Source organism: Macrobrachium nipponense, chromosome 4 (assembly GCF_015104395.2).
Source record: "Macrobrachium nipponense isolate FS-2020 chromosome 4, ASM1510439v2, whole genome shotgun sequence".
Classification (NCBI taxonomy): Eukaryota; Metazoa; Arthropoda; class Malacostraca; order Decapoda; family Palaemonidae; genus Macrobrachium; species Macrobrachium nipponense.
Window position 1 is genome coordinate 142,447,183 of NC_061100.1, and position 27,579 is coordinate 142,474,761.

At 35.6% G+C, this 27,579-nt stretch overlaps 1 protein-coding gene across 13 annotated transcripts in view; it reads left to right on the plus strand.

The window, feature by feature from the left end:
• LOC135211245 (mucin-2-like) overlaps window positions 1–27,579 on the plus strand; it is a 248,917-nt gene that overhangs the window by 217,514 nt on the left and 3,824 nt on the right. For 2 of the 13 annotated variants that reach the window (XM_064244526.1, XM_064244525.1), the window contains exons 3-18: window positions 432–630; window positions 795–947; window positions 1,689–1,749; window positions 2,216–2,332; window positions 3,764–3,828; window positions 4,914–6,677; window positions 7,369–7,517; window positions 7,924–7,996; window positions 10,233–10,409; window positions 12,328–12,534; window positions 16,889–17,443; window positions 18,721–18,831; window positions 19,667–19,753; window positions 22,757–22,863; window positions 25,452–25,677; window positions 27,081–27,210. In XM_064244526.1, the coding sequence (XP_064100596.1) occupies window positions 432–630; window positions 795–947; window positions 1,689–1,749; window positions 2,216–2,332; window positions 3,764–3,828; window positions 4,914–6,677; window positions 7,369–7,517; window positions 7,924–7,996; window positions 10,233–10,409; window positions 12,328–12,534; window positions 16,889–17,443; window positions 18,721–18,831; window positions 19,667–19,753; window positions 22,757–22,863; window positions 25,452–25,677; window positions 27,081–27,210 (4,181 nt within the window). Of the gene's footprint in view, window positions 1–431; window positions 631–794; window positions 948–1,688; window positions 1,750–2,215; window positions 2,333–3,763; window positions 3,829–4,913; window positions 6,678–7,368; window positions 7,518–7,923; window positions 7,997–10,232; window positions 10,410–12,327; window positions 12,535–16,888; window positions 17,444–18,720; window positions 18,832–19,666; window positions 19,754–22,756; window positions 22,864–24,919; window positions 25,146–25,451; window positions 25,678–27,080; window positions 27,211–27,579 lie in introns of all 13 variants that reach the window. The other 11 variants (XM_064244528.1, XM_064244538.1, XM_064244529.1 and 8 more) reach the window with 11 other exon arrangements.

Sequence of the window (27,579 nt, forward strand, 5' to 3'; positions counted from 1 at the left end):
GTGATCACTCTGATAACAATGGGACCTGATAACATTTGAGACCATTTTAAAAAATTTAAATGAGGATAAGAATAGAAAATACTACGTGCATAAATTGCTCTGGTGTTTGTTACTGCAGTGCTGCAACAGTTATTGCTAAATCATTCCGCAAACGTTAAATAACACCATTGCGAGATTTTTCTTAAAGCGTGAATTGTCGTCTTACAAGAACTGCTAAGTTAATTTCTCTTGCAATATCAACTGTATGACGCCACAAATTTTATAGAATAGAACCCTTGCTCATGGCAAGGATGCTTGATTACAAGTAACTCCCTACCGACGGAATTAGAATTCCTGATGGATTAGAAAGTGATGAAAGTTATCTTTATCTAATGTTTGTTACGGGTTTCTTCTCCTTCCTTTCTCATTTTAACTTTGCTTGTCTCTGGCAGGACTTGCGGCGTGCCAACAGCGCTCCATCAATGGCGGCAGCAGGCGACAAAGAGTCCCAGCGGGAAAGTCCGAAGTCGCGAACTTCAACTGTCCAGAGGACTTCGGGTATTACCCGCATCCTTCCGATTGCACTCAGTACTACGTCTGCGTCTTCGGAGGTGCCCTTCAGGAGTCCTGCACAGGAGGACTTGTCTACAGGTGAGAATGAAACATTAGAGTCAGTGTAGGATGAATAGTGTACCTATAGGTATGATTAAGTATTTGAAAATCATGATTGTTCAGTTTCCAGTTTGTAGCGAAACTCATGAACATCAGATTTTTACGCAAATCTTCTTTTTTTTTTTTTTTTTTTTTTTTTGCAGCCACGAATTGCAGACCTGTGACTGGCCTCGCAATGTAGTGTGCAATTTGTCCCCTGCCGGATCTGGCGTTTCTACCGTTCGCATCACCGACCCTCGAACTCAAAACACCAACTCCGTACGATCAGCAACCGAGCCACTAACTCCATCTGTTGGGTAAGCAAGAAAACTGGGCAAATTTTGGTATTTGAAAACAATGCTTAGGAGTGAATGAGAGCTTGACTGGCTCGTTCATGGAAACTTGAGAGAGAGAGAGAGACTTACCACATTACTTTTTATTATTATTATCTTTAGACTGAGGATATCAATCATATTAGTTTATGTGCTTGCAGTTAGTATTTGAATTGAATTTTGACAAATGCTATTTTGGATGATGTGCTGTAAGAACTCTTGATACTTATATACTTTTCTAATGATTTTCATATCTTAACTTAAGTTAAAAGGCGACATGATTATAATATATTTTATCAATAGTATTACATAAATTCTAAAAATATTAACGGGTTTTATTATGGAACAAAGATAGATGATAAGCTGAGTAAAGAACATGAACAATTAAAACACTGCTATTTTTCCACATACTATATTATGGCTGGTTCACTTAGGGTAGATTCTTGGGTGAGCTATGCCTGCGAGACGTTTGTTTGACGGCCGCTGATTGGCTGGGAGCTGCCTACCTTCCGGTACCAGCCAATCAGCGGTCGCTAAACAAACGACTCGTTAATATAAGGCTCATCCAAGAATCTACCTTAACTGTACCAACTATAGTGCTGCTCACTTTATGGTCAAGTGAAACTGTTCTTGCTTTGATATCTGGAAGGGCTGGTATCCATACTGTCTATTTATATATTGTTTTTTATTTCAATTTACTAATTTGCATTTATTTTGATCTTTCAGCAGCTTTGACGTTCGGTTCCAAAATTCTTTATCTTCCCAGAGTCCTCGAGATTCCCAATCAGTAAGTTAAGAGAATATATTTATTTTACTGTCGGTGACTAACAGTAATGAAACGGGTAGATTATTTTTGCCTACATTGGTAGTAAACTTCTTTGTCTCGTATTTTGTTATTGTTGTAACATCTAACCCACTAAAATCTGATTGATTTTGCAACTGTTATACCCCCTGTAGTATTGTAAAGTAGATTTTTATTTTCCTAAATTCTATAGGTCATGTAGACATACTGTATTTTGTGTAACGTAGTAGTTTGTAACTTGCCTATCTTCTCTTCTTTTGAGTATAGAAATGTAGCGATTACAGGATCTTAGACTTTGGGGCTCAGAAATAAACCAAAATTATTGATGGGTTATACAAACTACATTGGAGGCAGTCACATTTTTCCTATAAGACTTGCAGTGTCCAATAGTTTGTAAAATAACTGATTGTAAAACTCTGGAGCAATTATTCATGCCCAAATGTCTCGCCAGTTTTCGGTGTTTGATGGCAGCGACAAGAACAGGCAGCCGAAATTTTTGAGGCAAGAGTCTGATCCTCAGCAATCCTTCACCCGCTTCCCTCAGCAGTCCTTCTTCTCCGATACTGATGTGAGTACAACCTGAACAGTGGTCCTTGAGAGACGGGGACTGACTCGTATCTCCCAAGGTGATAGGTCTCTCCCTGATTTTAGTCTTTTTCGTGAACACGCTTATGGCTAAAACGATTACTTCCATAAACCATTTTGGTGATCTGGTGGGTAAGGTTTCTTTTTCCTGCTGACTAGTCTAGGATTTGTCCCCCATCTAGGCTTCTAAAATATTGTCTTTGGCGCTAGTGCAAATCCACTTGTACTATCTTTATATAAAATCAAAATGTTGAAGTCCAACTCAGAGTTACTTAAAAAGACATAGAGTAGAAGTGTGTCAGTCTCTGTTTGTACCCAAACAAATTAAGTAAATCGGCGAAGTTTTAAGGTAAACGTCCTTAAAACTGTGGTTACAGTTTAAAAAGTACAACCTAATAGTCGCAGTACAGTATTTAGGACACTAAAATACCCTTGCTGCTACAAAATGTCAATGCAACTTGTAGAATGTTATGCAATGTTATTTAAAATTGCGCAAGAAAAGATTTCATTTTGTTCACCTCTCTCAGAACCAAAATGAATTTAAGAGGTTATTGTTTTGAAGTCATTATCCTGCAATATAACTGATTGAGTGGTTGTTTGGCTAAAGGATATTACCTGACATGTCAGCCCCAGTCGTCATTGGTTACAAGAGTGTGCTCTACTGTTTTGGTTGTCCTGTTAAGGGTATAATCTGAAGATTCCAAGCCAGAGTTTTAAAAGAGTGACTCTTCTGTATTAGTGGCGTAAGAAATTTCCGTAGAAAGGGAAATTAACAATGTAATGTTTGTTGACGTACTTGACGAAAATGGTATTTGTTCGTGATCACTGTCTATTGGTATGTTTTGTGCATGTTATATTTTGTTGAGATCCTAAACACTATAAAGTACAGTTATGATCAGAGTTTGCTTGAAAATTGAAGATTGTGTTTACTTTAGATTTTTGACTAACCAATTGGTCATTAATACGTTAAAAAATGTAGATATCTTGAAGGTTAATCTTTCATGAACTTTATTACAGTGATGCAATACTTCTCTTAAGGTACACTTTAACATAACCTTTCCATATCCAGGAATCTATCGTATGATCCAATTACTGACATTTCATATGAATAGATATAACGTTGAAGCTTTGTGAAATTGATTACCTGCCATTCAAATTATGAAGAATATAGTAATTTCAATAATAATATTATGTAGATATTAGACACTGAATTCAGTTATCTGTTTTGAGTAACGTGTTTGATGAAAAGAAAATTCATTCCTTCATCATTATGATGGGAGAAAAGTACTCGATAAAATGATATATATATATATATATATATATATATATATATATATATATATATATATATATATATATATATATATATATATATATATATATATATATTCATACATAATTGTTTAATCCCTAGGTACAAGAATCCAGCAGTCGCCCAATCAATGTACATCCTACTACCAACAGGTCGCCCGTTTTCCCGTAAGTTCCCTTCAGCTATGAGTTTTGCTTGAATCCATTTGCTTTTTTATTCTTCTTTTCATAAATTACTATTTCAAAATGAGGAAACTACAGGCCTGCTTAAGTTGGGCTTGCCTACTGTTTCCTGATTCGGTGTTAAATTAAAAGAAGTAGATGTGCACCTAATCTTAACTACTAAGCCATTATTAAAATCACCAGACTGGAAGCGAAGCTTTGTACTGTTTATTTCTTGGTTGTGGGTTTCCTCTTCTAAAAGTTCTCCTTTAGTCATAGATTAACCAATGATCCTTTAATTGAAAATATCTGAATATTTAGTTTCGTGGTTATGCATTAGTTCGGCGCTGTTAAACACCTAAATGACATAAATTTGTTGAGATTATAATTTCTGAATCGCGTTGGAATCTATATATGCTTGTTTCTTATGCATGAAGTAGCCAAAAGTAACTTTTGATGAGGTTTTGAATAAAAAATTAAATGTAGTTTACAGGTAATTTTCTCATGTGAGACTAATATCAATAACATTTGTTGACGATTATTGAGACTTTCTGACATCGACTCTATATCAGTTGGGCTAATAACCCGTTCAGGCATGCAAGCTACTATTTCGAATCATCCACCAGAATATAAATGTGTGCTGTAACAGAAATCTTTTATATAGGCAGTCTATTTTGAGTAATGTGAATGTGTTCACAATAGAGTTTGAAATCTGATGGCAGATGTGTAACATCCATCTACTAAAGATAAAACTGTAGAGTTAACATCTCCTTTTCTTCATATATGTATGAAAAATGTTTTTTTTATCACAGAAGTTTTATAAATGCCTGTTTGCAATAGAATATTACCTTGAGAATATAGAATATATCTTTAACATACGAATTAAAGAGAGCTCTTGGCCCCAGACCATTGTTACTTATTTCCTACAGATTTTGTCGCTGTCTAGCAGAAATTTGTTACGAAATAAAAAAAAAGAAGACATAAATTTAGATGATAATAGTTAGAGAGCACATGTTGATTACCATTAACTGATGTCGGGCCAAGGTGCTTTTAGTGTGGAGTGCAAACCTGATAAGCTATTTGTGTAAAAGGTGGTGGAAACTACAATCTCTTGGACAAGGAGACCTGCAGTCTCTGGAGGAGAAAGCGAGGCCAGTTCGAGCGACCTCCCTTGCCCAATTCTATAGAAGCGGGAGAGACGTGACTCACCTCAACGACTCAACACCAGACTTTGACTTCGGACTTCCATTTGTTTCTGCTGCCACACCACGATTTGGCCAGGAGTCCCAGCCACATATACTGTCCCGTCGTCAACAACATCAGCCAAAGACGTTTGGAGCTGCACCATCTTCCTTCAGGAACCCCAAACCTCGAGCCCCCAACCCTAGACCCGACCAGGGAATTTCTCGCAGACAGTCCAGACCAAAGAATAATTTTTTTAACCAAGGATTTCCCCCGAATCATTTCCAGTCACAGCAGTTTTCCAGATTTCCCCCAAATCCCTTCTCTAATTCTTTTCACTCACAGTTTCCACCTCAGTCTTCACCAGCTAACCCTTTCGGCAATTTTCAAACCTTTTCTCATTTCAGTGATGACTTAGACACGAGGCCATTTACCCTAAATCACAAACCCATCGGGCAACACCATTCTCAGCAGCATGGGTTTCCTCCAAGACATCCTCTCAATACTACACCTAGACCTGACTTCAGCCACTTTGATGAGAATTTACAAGTTGGTCACTTTTCTACAAGGCCTCAAGGGCAGTTACATGTTTTCCCACCAAGGTTGCCTCATAGCAACTTTGCCCCTAGACCCCAAAATGATCCATTTTCAACACACTTGTCACATCCTAGATTCCCACCCAGTGGAACTCCTGTTGAACCTTTTGTAATTGAAGAAGCTCTTGCTCACACATCACCTCAGCCTCCCCTGAGAGTCACACCACTAGATTATTCCACTTCAGATTTACGGCCTCCTCCTCCACCTCCACAAAATTTAGCTCCCAGTTTCCCTCATGAATTTCCCTCTCATTCTCAGTTTCCCAAAGTTGATGATTCTGAATTTCATCCTCATTCCAAGTTTTCCAATGATGATGTTCCTGTATTTCCTCCTCATTCCCAGTTTCCTAATGTTGATGAGCCCGAATATCCTCCTCACTCCCAGTTTCCCAATGTTCATGCTCCTGAATTTCCTCCTCATTCCCAGTTTTCCAATGTTGATGATCCTGAATTTCCTTCTCATTCCCAGTTTTCCAATGTTGATGATCCTGAATTTCCCCCTCGTTCCAAGTTTCCAATCTCCAATCATTTCTCAGAATCTCAGTTCCCAACTCATCCAGCTCCCCCACCTCCTCCACCTTCTCCTTCTCCAGCTCCTCCAACTACTAACCCTCCTCCAGAACCAGAAAACCTCCCTTCTCGTCCACCATCAGTGCCTGAATTTTCCCCAACTTCTAGAACTCCTTTTGCTACAACAGCTACAACAGAATTTTCCTTCATTCCAGAGGTCAATGGGCACCCAATCCCACGCACAACAGTATCACCAAATCCCTCATTTAATACCATCACAGAAAAACCACATAGGCTATCGACACATGTTAAACCAACAGCACCTTTCAAACCTCCAAGTCCATCAACATTTCCACCTTTTTCCAATGTTAGGCCAACATTTTCATCATTCCAAAATCCCAGCCCATCAAAATCCCAGAGTGAAGTAAAAACACCTGGTACTCCACCACAAATTCCTGGCACAGCTCGTCATCCTGAGCTCTCCAAACTGTCTGCGAGCAATTCCCAGACCTTAGACTCAAAAAGCCCTTCTTCAACCCTTTCCCAGGACAACCGCCAACCATTCAGGTACCCTGCAGCACTGCTCCTCAATATATCCATCAATACAGAATGTTTTAGAGCTGCCCAGTCTCAAAAATTCATGTTTGATGCAGCACTACCTCAGACTTCAGTGTTTCTTTTGAGTATTTTTGTACATTTCATCTGTAGAGCTTCTTGACCTTCCTGTCTCATGCACATCCTAAAGTTCAAGTCAAGTTTCTTGAGATGATTAAGTTGTTCATTTTGTTCTTCCTTACAAAGTAGATTTTATTACTCTCCTTTACTTTCATGACTTTTACATACCACAGAGGGCAGCACTAAACAGGTGTGTACGGATATAGAAAATCTATAATTCTCTTTTATAGAAACTAATCTTCGTTTACTGATTCTTTTGATGGGTTTATGATGTCGTACATTAAGTACTGCATGTGTTAAAACGAAAAAGTCGAGCAGTGTTGTGTTGCATGCAACAGGTGATGGTGTTTTGGTCTGAATGGGGTTAAAAATGAGTAAAATTACATTGTTTTTAGTGTTAGGTCAAATAACATAGCAACCAAAATAAACACGACTAATAAACCTTACACTCATTCCATTGTGTAAGACTGAGAATTTGAGGTGACAAGTATTTGAGTAGTTTGTGTATCGAAATCTAGATGTCTGTTCTCTGAAGGACGAGATTTGAAGCAGATGGTACATCAGTTTCCGTAATGCATTTCAGACCACAAACTAGTTTTAGCGCCGCCGTCACCTCCCGGCCAGTTGCTCGACCCGCCCCCACGCGCGCTCCTGTTGTTGAGGATGCTTTCTACTCCGACTACAACTTGACAGATGCTGATTATCTCTACTATTATGATGACCTGCTCTATGGTAAGATGTTTATTGCTTTTCCTCTCATGGAAACTCAATGCCAATGTACATGAAATCATTTTTGCTTCCACATTTACGTTAAATGTGAGGCTTCCGCGATTCTATGTTGAATTCTGGTTAAACGCATTTTTCATGAAATTTAACGTAATTTTTAAAGTTATGATTTCCTATTTTTTTTTTTTTTTTATCTTCCGGTAGTTATGCTGGAAATCTTTGAGTCTGAACAAATTTCAATCGGATTTAATAGTACTTATTATATATATATTATATATATATATATATATATATATATATATATATATATATATATATATATATATATATATATATATGTTTGTATGTATGTACGTATGTATATAGTACTGGTTTTGTTGAGGTGTTGTCTTCACATCTGTTGCATTTTCAGATTACTACGACCTTACTCCTACTACCACAAAAGCCCCAGTCCGACGACCCGCTGTGACCTCTGCGCCTGCCAGGTAATAAGAGTTGTTATCGGTGATCGAAATGAATTCATGGTATTCCCCCATTCTTCTCTTTCTATCCGCGATAAATTCCCATTTGCATTTCAGGTTATCGATAATTTCATCATTTTCCATCTACCCTGCAGTTTTCCCGTTTTGCGAATGGATTAATTTATTCATTTCTACGAAACTCTGAGAAACTATCCTGACTGAGAGGTTTCTTGGAAAACAGGCATAGTGGGGCGAATGTAGGCGAGGCTAAAGGTTATTCGTAGCCCCCTTTCGGAACCACCTGCGTTGTTTTTTGTCTTATGATTTACGTGTGGCTCCCTTTGCCCATTTCCTATCTAGATGTCCAACGTCTATAAGTCAGGAACTCGAATTTTCACCCCATCATTTCAAAAGCAGATCGTTCGAGGCCACCCTATGAGAGTACTTTAGTGAGTTATTGAGAGTGTGGAATCGATGAAAACATCAGTCAGATCTCTAAACTTGACACAGAGTAGAAGTGTGAGATAATAAAATATAGGAGAGCAACGGAAAAACGGCCTTATTCTACGAAAGATTAAAAGAATAAGCAATTTGGATAAGAATCACAAACTCTGATTCACTCCTTAAGTCCTTAGAGGTAGCCTGCCATTTAGATGCACATGCTAAAAAACGCGGCCTGGCCTCCTGGGAATAAAACCCAGCCCTCTCGCATTCAAGGGGAGTTTTGTCACCCCTAGACCGCGAGATCCCACAGTTGTTACTTTTTGGGGAAAGGCTTACCGATGAATATATAGTATATATATATATATATATATATATATATATATATAATATATATATATATATATATATATATATATAATATATATATATAATATACATTATATCTAGTATATATATGTGTGTATATATATGTATATGCATATAAATACATACATATAAATATATGTGTGAGTATATACATACACATACACGTTATTGTCGAATTTAGTGGATGTGTTTACAATTATAATGACCCCAATATACCCTCGGTTCTCCATGTCCCAATAAATTTACGAAATAAATCTCTACTCCGGTTCTGAAGCGAAAGAAAAGTCCGTTTGAAAATGGAGTAATATGTATTTCAGTGCGAAGATTATGGCTTTGTCCTGAGTTGCTTGGAGTGTCTCTTTTTTTTTGTCTTGCACGTAGGCAAATATATCTGCACTTTGCCTCAACAAATTTTCTCTCAAGGTTTAAAGCACAGGATTAAAAGAGGTTGAGGATTTTTTTTATAACCAGTATTTCTATTTTCCATTTCTTTCGCCATTGCTTGTAGGAATATATTTTGATATCTCTGTTACCCTGCAGCAGAATATAATGTGGAAGGTCAGTGTATAACCAAAGAATTAAAATAAAGAAACTTTATCTAATAAATCCTTGTCAGAAATATCTAGCTGACATTTTGCATACGTCTTTTCGGTAAATAAATGTTCCTTTATAGAATTCGTTAGAATAGACTGGGAAGAATCCTTTCGAAACAAAGCTACATTTTGATTAAATGAAACGTTACTTTTTTTTTATTAACTAAATACTTTTAACGTTCTAAATGAAGGGCCAAATATATCATGTTGCTGGTCACAGGAGACTCTAGTTGTGAATTCTTGGCTCGAAAAAAGAAAAGATCTTTAATAGTTTTATTTAAAAGTAGAATAGGATTTACTTACGTAAAAGATAAATTTTATGTTGTTCTCTGACCATCACATATATTCTGATGGAGCCTCTGATTTTCGTTTTTATTCTTTCTTTCTTGTAGCTTACCGAAGCACTGTATGCTTTGAATCATTCCCTTGAAACATCTCCCTCTGATCACGTAGAGTAATGTTCCTCTTTAAACAATTTCACGTATTTTGTGCGCATGACGTTTCACTGTTTGTTCATCTAAATTCCATTTCTTGGGATTAGTCATTCAGCACAGTCACTCTGATATGCCTACTCGAGTTAGGTATGAAAGTGCCCCTGAAATATTACAGAATTATATGCTTAGAATGGGCCATGATATAGTGAAAGAAGTCTTTTACCTATTTTTTTTTCCTGAAGGGATAAACTCGTAGTTAGAATTAGATCTGTGTTACTTTCTTGTTTAATTCCAATTACTCTGAGGGTCTTTACCTGCAAAATTATTGCTCGAATGATAATATGAAACTGAAATCAGAAAGTTTGAAATTGGTGGGGAGGCCGTTCTAATTCCTGGTGTTTGCTGTTTAAAATTCATGTTTAGAGAGGAAGTGTTTGAGACCCGTCCTCCACCACCACCACCATCAACTACCACCACAAGTTCTACCACCACTACTACTTCTACCACTACCACCACCACCACTACTACAACCACCCCCCGTCCCCGCACAACCACCGCTGCCACAACAAGTGGTCCTAAGTTGAGGCCGGTACCTGTAAGGTATGCGCTGGTTAACGTCGAAAGTAACGCTAAATTTTGCAGTGGCTTTTAGCGCCAAGTAACTATCATTTGCATGGGCAATTTCAAGAGTGCCAGCGAAGCATAGAAATTTAACGACCTCAAATAACCAGCGCATTATTAATCTAGTGAGATTCTTTATAGTATTGGCTGAAAACATACGGCTTTACGGTGCTTGCTTCCCTTAGTGCCTACAAAGGCGCCGCACGAGATCTGGCTGAGCAGTGGAAGTATGCTTTGAAAAAAACAGCAAGTAAGCTACCAATTCTAAAAGGCGATAATTCGTTGTTGCTTTTCTAGAATGAGTGTGGCTTAAACTCATTTTTCAAAGACTTGTTTGAGCTGCTCACGTGATCCATACGACATAGTGGCAGTTCTGGCAATCTCGTTTCCTGTTCAACTTAGCTTGGTAAAATGCATCGCGAAGGATGGGTTCTTAGACTAGAGTTAGTTAGTTTGGTGATTACTCTATCTTAGATCAGGTATGTTTTCTATTTAGAAGAGCGATTAATACATTTTAAATCCATGCTTACCTAATTTACTTAAATGGTTAGTTTTCGTGATAGAGCTGCTGTGTCAAAAGGCAGTATACATCTCTGACGCTCTGCTTTGGGCTTGCAGATCTTCACTTAAGCGAGTGTCTGCCTCCCCACTGTCGCATATCTGTCCTCCTTTCCCCCTTTCTGTTGCGTTTCATTGACCCTCCTGGAGTCTTCCCTCATCTTAGCTTAGAAGGTACAGGTGTTCTAAGGTGGCCTTCCAGGTGCTTGCAAGGTTGTTTCCCTTCCTCCTTTTCTAGGTGTCATATCTTTGAGCAACTGCATAAACCTTTAACTTTTCTTTGTCTTGTTGGTGAAATCCGGTTTTATTCTGAGAAAATGGCTACTTTATTCCTCTAGTCTAGAGCTTACCTTGTTTATGGGCGTTTATTCCTGCTGGGTTCCCAGCCCTAATCTTCTATAGAGACTTTATTTCTTCATGTTATTTAAAATTCTGTGTACATATTCTAAATGACTTTTTGGCGTATGTATTATGTATATAGCAATTGTTTTATTTATAAATAGGTGATGTAGTCATTTAGACATGATTTTGAATGTATATTTGTAAATATCTCCGAGCTTTACTGAAATAATTTGGTGTATCTCGTTGTGTGTGGATTGATATATAGTGAAATTTAACCTTGTGTTTGTTTTATAAATTATCAAAACAAGTGCTTCAGAAACCTTCAATGCCTTTGCTTTGATTATGTGTTGTAACATGGTGAAGTGAGGATTGTCTTCGATGATCTGTATTTGCAACAAGATTTTCATTGTCATTATGAATATTACATCCCATTTAACACCTAAAATGTTTTCCAGATAAGAATTTTATTTAAAAATTTTTGACATTACAATTTACCATCCTTTCAGTACGGTGTTAGGCATGATCCAGTCATAAGCAAGTGTAAATTTCCAAACATTAAAGTCTTTCCTAACATCTTTGTATTCAGATAAATCTGCAAACAGTGAAAAGAACGACTTTGTTTTGAGATGTCTGGAGCAACAGTTCTCCCCGTCGCACAACAAAAGTGCTGCACTCTTATGTTGTTGTTGACTCTCTTTACTCTTAGATGTGTGGCACAGTAGAATACTATCAATAATCTATTAAAAATCCCTGTTTGTAAAATCGAGCGGCTTACATCTCATTCTTGACAAACTCTAGCAAATGCACAGTAGTTTCTGAAGGCACTTAGATAGCTCAGTGGACATTATAGTTTAGTATTTGTATAAAGTAAGCACTACACGTAATGAATAGTCCATTTGTATAGCCATGGAAATAACCCTGATGTCATCGCTGATGTTATAACCTACTAGAAAGTATTCTGTGTAGACAGCAGGGGACTGACGTTATCTTTTTATAGAATTCGCACGGATTCCCCCTCCTCCTCCTCCTCCTCCTCCTCAACTGTCTCCAAGTCATTCTCCCGTGGAGGAGGCCCCGCCGGCGTTGACACTGCTTCTTCCTCCCGTATCTCCTCCTCCCTCTCTCCCTCTTCCTCTCTCCGAGCAGCCGCATCCTCCTCGCCATCCTCGACTAGAAGGGGGTCTCCCACTTCACAATCCTCAAGGTTCTGTTCTGGTCTTACTGTAAGGATTAAAAGACTCTTGGATGAGACTCATGTCTCGAGAATCTCATTTTCAAAAGAGGCCCGTGGTATTTCGATGAAGAGCGCGTTTCGCTTTAGTCGTTACGAATTTAATTTCTTCAGATGTGAATCTCTTTCATTTTAGTGTTGCATGAAGATGGTGTCACACAAGAATTGTTGACTTTTATCGTTGATAGTGTAGATGCAAAGGTGTTTAAGCAGTGACGTACACACAACTTTTTTAATCACATCACGGTACGTAGTTTAATATTGGGAATTATACGCTATTTGGTTTCGAAAATGCTCGAAAAATGAATACAAAATTAGCAAATTATAGTATTGTCTTCAGCCTTGAGGAAAAGACAGAAGTAGTTCTTCGTTTTGTTCATTTTCAGCCTTTCGGTTTTAAGATAAATAAAAGCTTTAAGTATTTCATGCGGCCGACACCAATGAGTAAACTCATCTTTAATTCAACGGCTGAATGTGGCAGTGTGTACAGTCTTGTTGTTCTTAGGAGCCACCTATTCTGAGGGGAATGAGTTATTTAAGTTAACTATATATGAACATGTGATGCAACTCAGATAAAACATCAAGTATATAGAATTAAAGACATCTGGATCTTCACAATTAAAAAAATTACATGTATTGCGGTAAATAATTTATCAAAATCTCTGACGCCTACAGAAGAAATGCCTGTGTGACACCGTCATAACATGTTGGGAAATATTTAATGAACATGATTTTTTTTTGTGTTTGAATCAAATCCTGTTGCATTTCTCTTGTGTACAGAATGATTCTGGAATGGGTCAAGCAAATTTCACGAATGTTCGAAGTACATTTTTCACGATTCGGTACTTAGATAAAATCGACCCTGTTTTATGAAGCATATTGGAAAAAGAGATTAAAATTTGCGTTTTTTTTCTAATCATTGGGCATTCTCAGGTGATACTTATCCAAGACTGTCTTTATTACAATTTTTTTTTATTCTTGTAATTACTAATCTCCTTATGAATGCTAGTCAGTAAGATATAAATAATGATTGCTGTCTTGATAAAAAGTTGATGCACGAATGAATAGTTTCGCTGTTCTTGTGGAACTCGATGAAGTCAAGGAAGATTGATAGTCTGTCCATACATAACCTCTGCTCTGAATGACTACTAAGTTTATGATATAAGTTTACAAATATTTTCTACACTTAAAATAGCTGATTTAGTCCCCCATAAACTTCTCATGAACGATAAGAATAACTTGCCTTTCCCTGATTTCTTTCAGTTGAAATTATAGTTAGCATTCTCTTGTAAGGTCAAGCTGTCACCTCTCCCACTAGCTCTCACCACATTATTCTTTTGCTTTTGAAAAAATAGATAGATAAAATATGCTATGTGGCACACATATTCAGATCTAAGCCAAAACCGTTATGAGTAGAGGTTATGTAACAAGCACTGAAACGAAAGCATCTGTCTTTTTGCATGGTATAGCATGACTGTTGCATTCACAGATGTATGGAATTAATTTGCATCAGTCTACAAGATAACATTACTTGAAATCACGTAGAATGGTAGAGATTGGTTCAAATACAGTTCAAAAGTTCAGTTGTTGAGTAAAGAATTCTGTGCACATGTAGGATAAGTAGAATGTATTCAGTTATTTACTGGAGATTCTTACTTGTTATAAGACACATCCTAATTTATGTTTAATTTCTGTATTGAATCATATATATTTTAATGTAGAGTATATAATGGATAAGGGATAAATTAAATTGATCATGAACTGATAAGGTAAAATTACGCATAGGTTTTCGTAGGGCCTCCAGATGCCATGATGCATTTGAAAAGCATATAACGATGCTCTTTAAAGTTTTTCTTTTCTTTTTACATGGACATGAGGCGTTAGCTAAAAGTCACACGTTCTTTGAAAAAAACTGAAATAAGATTGTTTTGATTTTTTTTATTAGTCTTCCTTTTACACTCAGCAGTGGTCATAGAGATAAAACAAGCTCCTATTCCCAACTCCAAAGTTTTGGTGTCCAATATAATTCACAAAATGTATCACATTACAAAGGCTACTTATATAATCACACTCGAACGGATCATTTGTCAGCATAGCTGCATAACTTGCTTTGCTCTAAGTGTTTGTGATTAACCTGTTTAACAGCATAACATGTATATACACATGCGCAGTGCATTTATATCGTAGGTAATACGTTAGGAAACTTTAGGCAATAAACTCCGTAGGCGAATTGCTGTAGCCGGAGTTATTTATTAAGTTTTAAACCGTAAATATAGTTCGTGATTGAATGTCAGGTTTATTTTTATCTGCCAACTCATCTGATGAAATGCTTTAAACAATGTGGATACAGTTGTCACGAGAACGTATACACAGCTAACATAGTTTATAACTCCCATTTCCTTGGTAACAAGGTGCTTCTTCTTTTGAACATTAGGGTTCACAATTAGAATTTTTCATCTTTGTCTTTATATACAGGAATTATAAAGTGTCCAAATATTATGCTAAGGAATTCCGAAATTCATCTCAACCTACTGACCTCTAAATAAAAAATAAACATGCATTTATTTTTAATGTAGAATACACTAGGTAATAGGTATTTGTATATGACAGTCGTAATATCTATCTATCCATCTTTCTATCTATATACATATAATATATATGTATTATATATGTATATATATAATATGATATATATATATATATATGCATCTATATTGTATAGTATATATATATATATATATATAGTATATATATATATATTACATATATATCATGTATATCTATATATATATATATATATATATATGTAATATATTTATATAAATCTAGATGCCATATATATCTTATTATATATATATCATATAGATAGAAAGATAGATAAATAGATATTACGACTGTCATATACAAATACCTATTACCTACTGTATTCTACATTAAAATAAATGCATGTTTTTTTTTTTTTATTTAGAGGTCAGTAGGTGAGATGAATTTCGGAATTCCTTAGCATAATATTTGGACACTTTATAATTCTGTATATAAAGACAAAGATGAAAAATTCTAATTGTGAACCCTAATGTTTATATGGCATTTACAATTTTCCTATCTATCTATATATATATATATATATATATATATATATATATATATATATATATATATATATATATATATATGCAATATATTTATATAAAATATATACATATATATATATATATAATATATTAGATATACATATATATATATTGTATATATATATATATATATATATATATATACATATATATAAATGCATATATATATAGATATAAATATATATATATATATATATATATATATATATATATGTATATATATATATAAATATATCATATAATATATATATATATAGATATATATATATTATATGATATATATATATATATACTATATATATATATATCTATATATATATATATATATATATAGATAGTAGATAGATAGGAAAATTGTAAATGCCATATAAGCAAAACAATAACATTAGAGTGAAGCTTTTAGCACTGAGTTTTGTATCACCTCTCATTAGTTTCTAGTTATGACGAGCACTGTCAGATCAGTAGTATTTGCCCCTATGTAAATATGTAAAAAGATTTGTGTACAGATTTGGAGATCAAAATTTCATGAAAGTAGTCAAGTACTGTATATAGGGTAGATTGATTCTAGACACTGTTTTCATTATCATTTGAGCACATGTTCTTTAGCATTGTCATTGATACCTATACTCTGGTTTTTTTCATCTGTCCATCCGCCTGTGGTGTTTTTGTATGGCAACACTGCGTCCCGGGCTTTAGATAGTTACGCTATTTGTAAATTTTAGGTAAATAAAAGGATATCTGGGTGTACATTTGCAACTGAAAAGTGTTTTAATAATTTACTGTATGCGAATTACACCGTTGATATTCGAAATAGGATATTATATAATCGTTGAATGTTAGCTGAGTAACTATCTAAAGCCGCGGACGCAGTGTTACCATACAAAAATGCCACAGGCGGATGGACAGATGAAAAAAAACAGAGTATAGGTATGTAATTAAGAAGCATGACTTTTGCATGCATTCCCAGGTATAACAAGAGTTTTAATCCAATAAAAAGAAAGACTCTCGGTAAAATTATGGAATACAATGCTTCTCTGATAGCTGAGCATAGTTTTTGTTCCATTTTTTCTTTTGCTATTCTTTAATAGGAAAATTGTAAGCATTTCGAAAACGAATTTTCAGCTATCAGTCAAGTAAACACGTTCCATAATAACCCAAACAGATTCGAGGTCCTCACGGTAATGTTGTTATTACAGGGACGGTCAGAATCAGCTCTTCGAATTTTCCAACTTTGACTTTGAATCTGCACGTGCTAGTTCATCCTCATCCTCCTCCTCCTCTTCCTCCTTTTCCTCTTCCTCCTCCTCCTCCTTTTCCTCGCCCTCGGCCTCTCCCTCCACACGCCCTCCTACATTGCAGTCCCAATCATTAAGAAAGTCCCAACAGGCTGCACCTTCTGAGCCTCAGGCCCGCTCCAAATCAACCTCGTCTAGAAATGGGGATCAGTCTCAGTCCCATCCTGCCAGAGTTCAAGCCCATCCACCTCCCATAGGCCAGTCTCAGAGACTGACCCTCCAGACTGCCTCCCAGGCTCTCAGGGCCACAACACATTTGCCATCTGTGAAAGCGACGTTATCTAAATCTTCCTCCCAATCCCCATCTACAAGTAATTTCCCTTCATTTGAATCTGCCTCCTCCTCCTCCTCCTCCTTCTCCTCCTCCTCTTCTTCCTCTCCCGACTCCTCCTCAGACTCCTTCTCCTCATCTTCCTCAAGTTCTCAAGCCCCTAGTGTATCCCAGAAATCCTCGAGGTATGTCCTGGAGTGGTGCATTCCAGCTGAATACAGCAGTGCCCATACAGCATGATGATGGTGAAGCCTAATGCATGATTTTTTTTTAATTGCTAACGATTATATCTGCATGGGATGGATATAATGCTTATATAATAAGCCTTTCACTACTTGGTATATGCCATTTCGGCATGTTTATTAATCGCAAAACCATAATTGCTTTCAGATGACAGAAAACTAGGTGTTATTTTATACCAACATGATGGAATCTTAATTTGCCTGTGTTGAAGGATTAACAGCCCATTTTGCTCTTTTTATATGTTTCACTAGTCCTCATTTCTCTTTAGGATGCTTAACTTCTCACGTCGACACTTTTTCTTCAATTACTATCCTCTTGTAGACGAAAAGCTCTTCCCTGACAATGTATCAACTTCAAGAAGTTATTTCGGACAACTCCATGACTCTTGATTTGTATTCTGTCTATTATTATTACTTTCCTTGAAAAGATCTGCAGGTACCATCGAGATTAATCTCGAGAAATGCTTCTGGTGTTCCTCCTTTTTTCTATCTAATTTTAGTACGTTTCCTCTCTAGACGACCATGATAAGGACTCGAACTTTATCTATGTAAGGTTAATAAGTACTCGGCTTTTCCTCTTTAAGATTGCTGCCTGAAACACCATTTTAGAAAATGTAGAATCGCATTGTGTGTAAGAGAAAAATGGCATTTACATTTCAACAACTAGATGAAATTAGATTTTAAAGGGTTCCAATTTTCTTGGACGGATGTGTGTAAAATAGCTTATAATATAACATTAGGAAACTATAAACAAATCAATAAAAAAATCAGTTATTCGGGTTCATTGACATCTGCATGGTATTTAAAGTTTACATAAATTTTATCAGAATAAATTTGGTGATCGCATGATGAAAAAAGTATGACGAATTATATATCCGGTTGCAGGTAAAAAGAAATAAAATATGAATATATCCAGTCGTTATGTATTGAAGTGTTAGAAACAAATTGCTAGATTAAGTGTAATATTCCTTTTAAACTGCTTTCATATTACAGCATACTATCTTTGAAGTAAATCTTCAGGAAGGTTTTACATTTGTATTATCACGCCAGCTCATAAAGCTTGCAGCAGACAACGCACTAGTCATGGAATCTTATGGATTACATTATGTTTTTTTCTTTTTTTTTTTTTTAGCAAGTTGACATCTTTGCTTTAATGTTGCCATTTTTTGATCCCACAACTACCACCAAATTTCACGTATATTCTTTGCCATCTTGAACAGGCAACCTACCGCATCTAATCGGGGAACTGCAGCTCCTAGCAGAGCGCCACAAAGAACAAATCCTGCTGCAACCACTGGACCGATCAGCGTCGACGCCTCCGTTCCTAAAAGGTTAGTATGCATGGTGAAATGAGTGAGATTAGTGTTAAACTAAAATATTTAAAATGAAAAATATGCTCAATAAATAGGCGGGATGCTTTTTGTATCAGGAATAGGATGAACATTTGATCAAAACATAAATTGCTGTTAAGGATGAGATGTTCGCATATCGATTGACATTTGTCACAAACGGCTGAATAGACCTTTTTCCAAAGATATTTTTGTGATGCAGTTAAGAGACATTTAACACTAATCATTTTATATGTTTGATACCATCAACTCAAGAATAATTTGACCACTAATATCTTGAAGAATGTCATATGGTATATTACAAAACAATATTCTGGATGTCAGATATTTCTGTTCTAAAATCTATTACATACCTTGCATTTTGCCCAAACTTCTTGTATTGTACTAACTACCTTGCATGGTTTGAATTTCTAAGTCAGTTACCTCATACTTTTGTACTTCCAGAATTCTAGGAAACAAATGTTTCTCCTATTCTGTTGTATATGGCAGCTTATGTTTCTGTTAAAGCCCTCTCTTGTTGTGGAGTTGAATTTATTTCTTTCTGATGACCTAATCAACTTAAAATGAAGTGCACATTATCCTTGTCTTTAATTTCCCCAAGGTCCCTTCTCTATAAAATGGTATAACCTACCTTCACCCTTCCTTGTTTAAGCATAAATTTCAGAATATCCAACGAACTGTCTCTTTACTCTTGCTGTATGTAAACTGCTTATTTCATGATTTAACTTGGTTAAAGCATTGAACCTCTCCCTGCTACCCATTTTCTTTAATTGCTATTGCCCCGTTTTCTGTGAATATCCACGGCGTTTGGTTGCAGGAATAGTCGTCCCACCTTGAAGCCAGTGTCAGTTGTTGCTCCCACCACAAGTGCCGCGATTGATATCTGGAAATATCCTCCTCAGAGGTAAAAATAATTTCTGCAAAAGCTAACGTGATGGTTCTGAGAAAGAGCACGTCAAGTGCTTCTGCTTGCCTAGTTCAGCCACAACCACATTTTATATACATTTTTGTTACTCATCTTGTCTGCAGGCATCCCACAACTCTCATGCAAAAGCAATTCTTATGCTTGATTGGCAGTTACACAGCACACGTTTATTTTGGTTTTTACAGCACACAAAGCCGCCACTTTTTCTTCATTGGTACAAAGAGGGTTAGAAGGGTACTGCCTTGACACACTGGACACATTTACTCCTTATTTATATATATATATATATTTTTATACCTCGTAGTCTTAGCATGCATTGTCTATTATTGTGTTTTAATAGCATGTGTAGATTTGTTTTGACAAGTATGATTGATTACAACTGGTGATAAGAAAATTTGAGATTTAAGTGACATGCACCTTCTTCTACGTCTGTCGACTCTTTTACCGCAGTGTATCTAACAACCCAAGGGAAGTTACGAGTATGAAATGGATATATATCCTAAAAAGAATTTATGTTGGTGCTAGGTTCATAGGAGGGTTGAAATAATCATGAAGTTATTAGAAGAACTGTGTTGTACAGAGTTTATGCATATTGTTGTAGAAAGGTACTTTCTGATCAAAAGTACATAAGTGCATTGGTATCTTTAGGATTAACTGCAAGCTGTAAGCCGCATGGCAGCTTAATATTATCATATTAATTTGCTTTTATTTGTTTAGGTTATATAATTCTCGAAATGTAGTCCAGTGGAAGTCAATTCAGACAGTTCAATCGTTTTTAAATTATAGTTATGAACTTTCTCTGCAACTGATTTACTTTATTTCCAGCAGCCATAAAAATAATGATAAATCCCTTTCCATGTTTTAGTTACACTTTTATCGTCCATGAAAATTGGTCGTCTCTAGTTTTGATGGTCAATAGTCATACGCCTAAGTCAAGATTGTTTTATTTCTTAAATGGGTGCAATTTGCATGAATATGATAGTTTTCAAAAGCATTTTCATCATCTTAACTCCTTGGTAATTAGTCATTATAACACAGACTAAAGGCCACATGAACCTCTACCAAAACGAAGTATATTCCACTTTTCTGTTTAGTCCTTTTATTGAAGCAGAAATCCTCAAGACGTCAGAAGCTGTTACTCATAATTTAGACTTCTTAGCAAATTACCGAAGTTCATGTGGCTACTAATACATAATTTCTGTCACATTCAGATGATCACATTCACGGTAACTTAACATTGTACTTAAACATATGACATGGTTCAACTTCCAGACGATTATCGGTTGATTCAACCAGTTTAACAGATAATGACGGATTTTGAAAAATAGATGGTCTGAGGGCGGATATTAGGAATTATGAAAGACGAATAAAAAAATCCCATGCAAAGGATACAATATTTTTATGTGCAAGCTAAACTAACACTAGTATACAATACAAACATCTGTATCACTTGCTGTGTATAAAAATATGTGTAAAGCGAAGTTTTATTAAAATAATAATAATAATAATAATAATAATAATAATAATAATAATAATAATAATAATAATAATAATAATAATAATAATAACAATAAAAATGGGGCGATCATAAATAGAAAGCTTGCTCACGTCGTTCTGAATAGCTCGACTCACAAACGACAAACAAACAATGACGTATTTGTGTTGTCAATCGCACTATATAAGGATGGAAAAAAAAGTCTTACAGATGACGTTGGAACAAAGAACTGCAGATAACTGGAACTCCGACGAATGAACATGCAAATATCATGGCTTTTGAATAAAGACTAGAATAGTCCGCTTTTAATGTCTCGGATACGAGTGCACATTAGTCGTAAAGTTTGTTAATATCACAATTTTCTATAGAAATCTTGCATGATTTATCAGCTACGTAGCCTAGAAGTGCGTAGGTAGTTACAATATAGAAAATATGGAACAAAATTTCCATGATTTACCCATTACCGGCAACGAATATACACAAGTGTTTTCAGGTAAGTGTACTTTAATTCTTCTTCAGCTATTTCTGTCTGTCGCAGTTTTAATAAGAAAAAAAAAACCGCATTCCACCTCAATAATTTCTTTAAAATTTTAAACCTATTCACTATGTTAAAGCATACTTCTTCCTTTGTTCTGTAAGCATAAGCTTTCTCGGACGTTTTAAGCATAAATGAATCACTGCTACATTTAATCTCCAGTTTAAACTTTTAAGCTTTTAAGCTCACAAATACTAACGCTTTCCTCAATTTAATTTGTAATATTATTGAGAGAGAGAGAGAGAGAGAGAGAGAGAGAGAGAGAGAGAGAGAGAGAGAGAGAGAGGTATTATTGTATATTTAATTGCCCACATTTTTATTCAGTGTTTTATCTTTCCAAAAAAAATATAGCTTAGAGAGAGAGAGAGAGAGAGAGAGAGAGAGAGAGAGAGAGAGAGAGAGAGAGAGAGAATACTTAATGTAATTAAACCAGTTCGCTAAATCAATGTTTATTTGGCATGAGAACATTTTTTGACATGTGTTTTCACATATGTAGTAATTATATATTCACAATGCACGGGGCTTTACTTCATTCACTTAGCTGATTTAATTCTTTTGCTCTTTTAAAAGACTTTTAATACTTGGCAAGTTTACATATTAAATTGAATGTTTTTACCCACTTTATATTTGATTATGTAAGAATATGCGAGGAAGTAAATTTTTGCAGTCATTCTTTAGTTAGGTGATCTTAAACAGTACGTACTTATATGTATGAATACTTTTCAAACATAGTTTTACAGTTTTCTCCCCTAATTCATGTATGTTGATTACGCAAATAAAAAAGAAAAAAGAAAAGGCCTGAACTCAGTATTACAATTTACTTTACATATCTTTTTGATTACCTTAAGTGTTTATTACGTTCCTTCCATCTAAGTTTATCCGTAAGTTCGTTCTCTCCCCCAACCGAGGGGACCCATTATGACCTTAAAATGACCTATAACCATTTCCTCAGACCTTCTCCAACTCGTCCTCAACCTCCTGTTGACGCGAAAGCCACCAAGTGTGACCCCAAGGTGTGCAGACTCCCTGATTGCTACTGCGGAGGCAAAGATGTTCCAGGTAAGGCGAATGAAAGGTGTTTCTTTATTTATGTATTATTATTTTTTTTTCATTTCATTTTGTTGTCTGATTCATGTCTTAATTAAAGTTTGTATAGACCTTAAATTTTCCTCGTGTTGATTGAATACATATAATTGCTCGTTGTTATCATTAATGCTGTTCGGCATTCGACAAAGAGGAGTTTCGTTGTATTTATGGTTTCTCTCCTGGAGTTTTTCAACGTCATTTAAGAAATCCCTTATAAAATTATATGCCTAGAAGAGGTATCTGTATAAATATTTTATCTTCAATAGCGTGAATTGTCTTCTGTTCTGATATCCTTAATAAGTAAATAAATAAAACCTATTTTCTTTATTAATTCCACAAAAAAGCATGTGGTACAAATAGAGATTAAATTAATATATAATTTCATATGAATTCATGGCTTTAATATGAAACCATGATTCCCTATGAAAACTATTCAGTTTTGATACTGTAGATGTAATTTTTGAGTGTTAAAAGGAAAAAGGCCAATAATTAACATGTACAAAAATAAACATATATGTGTTTACCGTATTTTAGAATAACATTGTATGTTGTTTCGTTTTTGTGTATACAGCCGTTGTGCATGGCTCTGTGTTTGTTGTTGCGTCATGTCTTTTCGTATTTGTCATAACATTTGTAATACTCTGTGTTTTGCAAGACAATGATCCTTAGATGACGGCGTTGGTACCCTCATGAATTTTAGGAACAGTTGTCCTTTGTGTTTCTCCGTAGTTTTGACATTTAGAAAAACTGTCTATAATATATGTCTATCATATTTTCGACACTGCATTGGCTTTGTAAGCAGTCAAAAAGTCTACGATTTTTCCTTATTATTTAAACTTGAGGATAAATGCTTCTCACAAATATCCTATCTCGTGCAGATTAGTACCAACATTTCTAAAATTATGAGGTTACTGCCATCATTGAGACAACAGAAGTACATTTAGATTACAGAAATTAGAAAGTTAGAACAAAGATGTGTACATTTCGTAGTTTGGTGTGTAACTGCATGAATGTCTTAGTCGTATTTTTTTTAAATGAATACACGTCAGGTGGAAAAATTTTAGAGACAGTAAAACAATAAAAAGGTTCCAGATGCTGGCTGGAGTTTTAGATGTGGCAATTGTATGCCAACCACATTAAACTTTGCAGGTTTCAGCAATTTCTTAGCAATCTGATGTACGCTGATGTACTGTTACATGAGTGAATTTAAATGATATGAAATAAATTATTTCACTTCTCGTTTATAAGTGCTTCAGTATCTCTTTATCATACTTAATAGATGGGAATCTTTTGTGAACTTTTCAAGGGAAGGACACTTTTGTGCTCAAGTTGTTAATATCCGTACTAAGGTTTGCTGACTCAAAGGAAATGTGGATGTGCTATACTACTGCATGACATGTCATTTCCAGCCACTAGTATGTGTAACTTCAAACATTAGTTATTTTACATAATTTGAGAACAACATTTGAACTGATCTGTAAGATATATACGTAGTTGATACTACTAATTTCAGTAGCATTGGTTTGATAGTTGATAAGGTAGCCCAAGTACTGTATGTATTGTAGAGTGTAGGAAGTAGTTTTTGTAAATGGGAATCTTGTCGATCTGGATCAGCAGTATAAATCAGTTTAGTCTTGTCTTTTTAGGAGTGACATTCTTTGGATGTTAAATTTTAGAGTGTTTTTATCAGGGCAGGTATAGGCTATATATCTCTTGATGAAATCACACTAGCTACACAAACCTCTTCGCGCATTTATGCATGAACATACCTGATTTGTGTAAATGTTATTCAGTCCATAACAGGGATATTTGTTCTACATTGAAACTATTTCGCAAAAAAAAAATATGACTAATTTAACTTTTGGGAATATGGATTTAACCTAGATATTTAGAGAAAGTACAGAAATATTATAGCTAAACTGATTTTACTGATATATCCAGCATTTTCCCTCGAAGCTGATCATGACGTACAAAGACCACATAGTGGCATTCTAACCCAAGCACCTCACTCCTAACTATTCAACTACAGGAGGCTATGCACCTGAATCTATACCTCAGTTAGTACTTCTGACCTTTGACGACGCTGTAAATGACCTAAACAAAGGTCTTTATCGTGACCTCTTTGAGGTTGGGCGAAAAAATCCCAATGGCTGTCCGATTGTATCTACTATGTACGTCAGCCACGAGTGGACTGACTACACACAGGTTCAGGATTTGTATGCTGACGGTCATGAAATCGCTTCTCATTCGGTGTCGTAAGTATGGAATGTCATCCATCTACTTGTACCTGACACGACCTTAACGCACCGTGCATGCTGCTTGACCCATGTCCGCATGCTTTTTTAATTCCATCGTTTACTTTTGTACATAGTCTAATAATTATTCGTCTCTTGGTACCGATAACTTTGTTACCCCCGAATCCCGAACTGTTTACGTTTTCTTTGTTTATTCTCTTGGAACCGTTTTTCTTCTAGCACGAGTCTATGTTTTATGGCTTACTATGGCATTCTTCCCTAATGCTCCCCCTTCATTTTTCCCCCCACGTAACTTTCGGTGTTCAGGCGGGATCCATCCCCAGGACACTCCTCAGATGGTTCTTCTCACCTTTGATGACTCTGTGAATGATCTCAATAAGGGATTATACACTGAGCTCTTCGAAAATGGAAGGAAAAACCCCAACGGATGCCCCATCGTCTCCACTATGTATGTTTCCCACGAATGGACCGATTATTCTCAGGTTCAGAACTTGTATGCTGACGGGCATGAAATGGCATCTCACAGCATCCAGTAAGTTAAAGAGTAAAGCAGAGACAGATGATCAATAAAACTGGAAATACACCCACGCTTTCTCTCCTATTCATACAGTTTTAGAAAGTCCTAGGGGTGTCCCCTTGTCCAAGTGCATTGCTAAATGAACGAAAACAAAAGTATGCAGAGTGTAGGTATTCCATAACACAAAACACCGAGGGAATACATCGCCCAACACACCCACAGAAAACTGGTGCCACAAGTAACGTCGATGACCACAAGAGTTCATTTTTTCCAAACATGGAAACAGTGGAGCATCGTGATTTCATAGCCATTCAGAAACACAATCACCTTAAAAAACAACAATTTTTCTTTTCAAAGTAGGATGTCCAATATCATTACTGTTCACACGTACGGGGTTTCCATTAAAAATGCACGATTGAATGACCGTCATTTGCAAAGGAATGCAAACTTATAATATGTCTTACAATAGTTATAATTGGCATGCTCCATTTTTCTTAATTGAGTTTACCATTGTTTTCCTCTTCCGAATAGATTTTTCTCCTCCTTTCCCTTTGCTTTATTCTCTTAGTGTGTGTAATTCATCCTGAATGTTAAAGGTAACGATGTATTTATTTGCTTCATGTATATGCCCTAAATTAGGAGTAGACAAATTTAGAAAATTTTAGTATTCTTCAGCTAATGTTTATGGTTTTCCAAAGAGATAATAATACTCTTGAAGCTTTTACCTTATCAGTACTTCATATTTTAACTTTAACATGTGACGATTAGTTTCTGTACTTGTCTTAATTGCATGTTTTACTTTACATTTTCATTATTTATTCAGAAAGTTCCTTGCTTATATTTCCTGAAAGGATGTATCTCTGTATTTCTTCATTGATTCAGTTACTACTATTAATATTTCATTACTATTATTTTCAGCCTTCGTAGCGTTATGAATTTTCCGTCTTTTAGACAAATGAGTGGTGTACTTTAGGCTAGTTCAAATGCTATTGTAGTTAAAAAGGGTTCTTCATTTCAAAGGTGTATTTACTTTCACTGCACATTTTCTTTTATATTTGATGCTAGTTTTATAATGCCTTCTATTAAGCAGCATTTAATTCATTAGTGTAAAATAACAGCTACTGGAAGTTTTGTTTCTACGGACCTGTGTAATATAAGTAAAACTTTTGATCTGAGATAAATGTAAGTTAATTATGTTTTAATTTCACCAACCATTTAATGTTTAAGTAAGTTTGTTTCATGTATTAGTACCAATATTATATTCATTAAAAGTTGCTTAGTTTTGACAAAGAAATAATTAAATAATGACTCTGGAAGATATATACTTATGGCTCATAGATCCCTCAACCCTCTTAAGAAAAAAAAAAAAAAAAAAAAACCTTGACATTCATTAACCCAATTTGTCGCCCCACCAACAGGCACAGTTTTGGCGAGCAATTCTCCATCAAGAAGTGGGCGAAAGAGATTGCCGGACAAAGAGAAATCCTAGCTGCATATGGTGGTGTAAGGATGGAGGATGTCCGAGGAATGAGAGCTCCCTTCCTTGCTGTAAGCTTGTTACGCCTTGGTATTCTCCACCTCCTTCTCCCCCCCCTCCTGTACTTTGTCCTTTGCATTCTCATACCCTGCTATAAGTATTATATATTATCCCCACTTCACACACACACACACACACACACACACACACACATACACAAATATATATATATATATATATATATATATATATATATATATATATATATATATATATATTGTATATCGTTAAATCCACGGTAGAAAGGTGAGTGATATGGGGACTTGGAACAAGTGCTTTCATAGTTTATTTCTACATTCTCAAGCTACAAAAGTAATTTTGTTCCAAGTCCCAAGTCCCGCCACTGGCCAGTGGAATAAGGCTGATACAGTTCCTCTCCA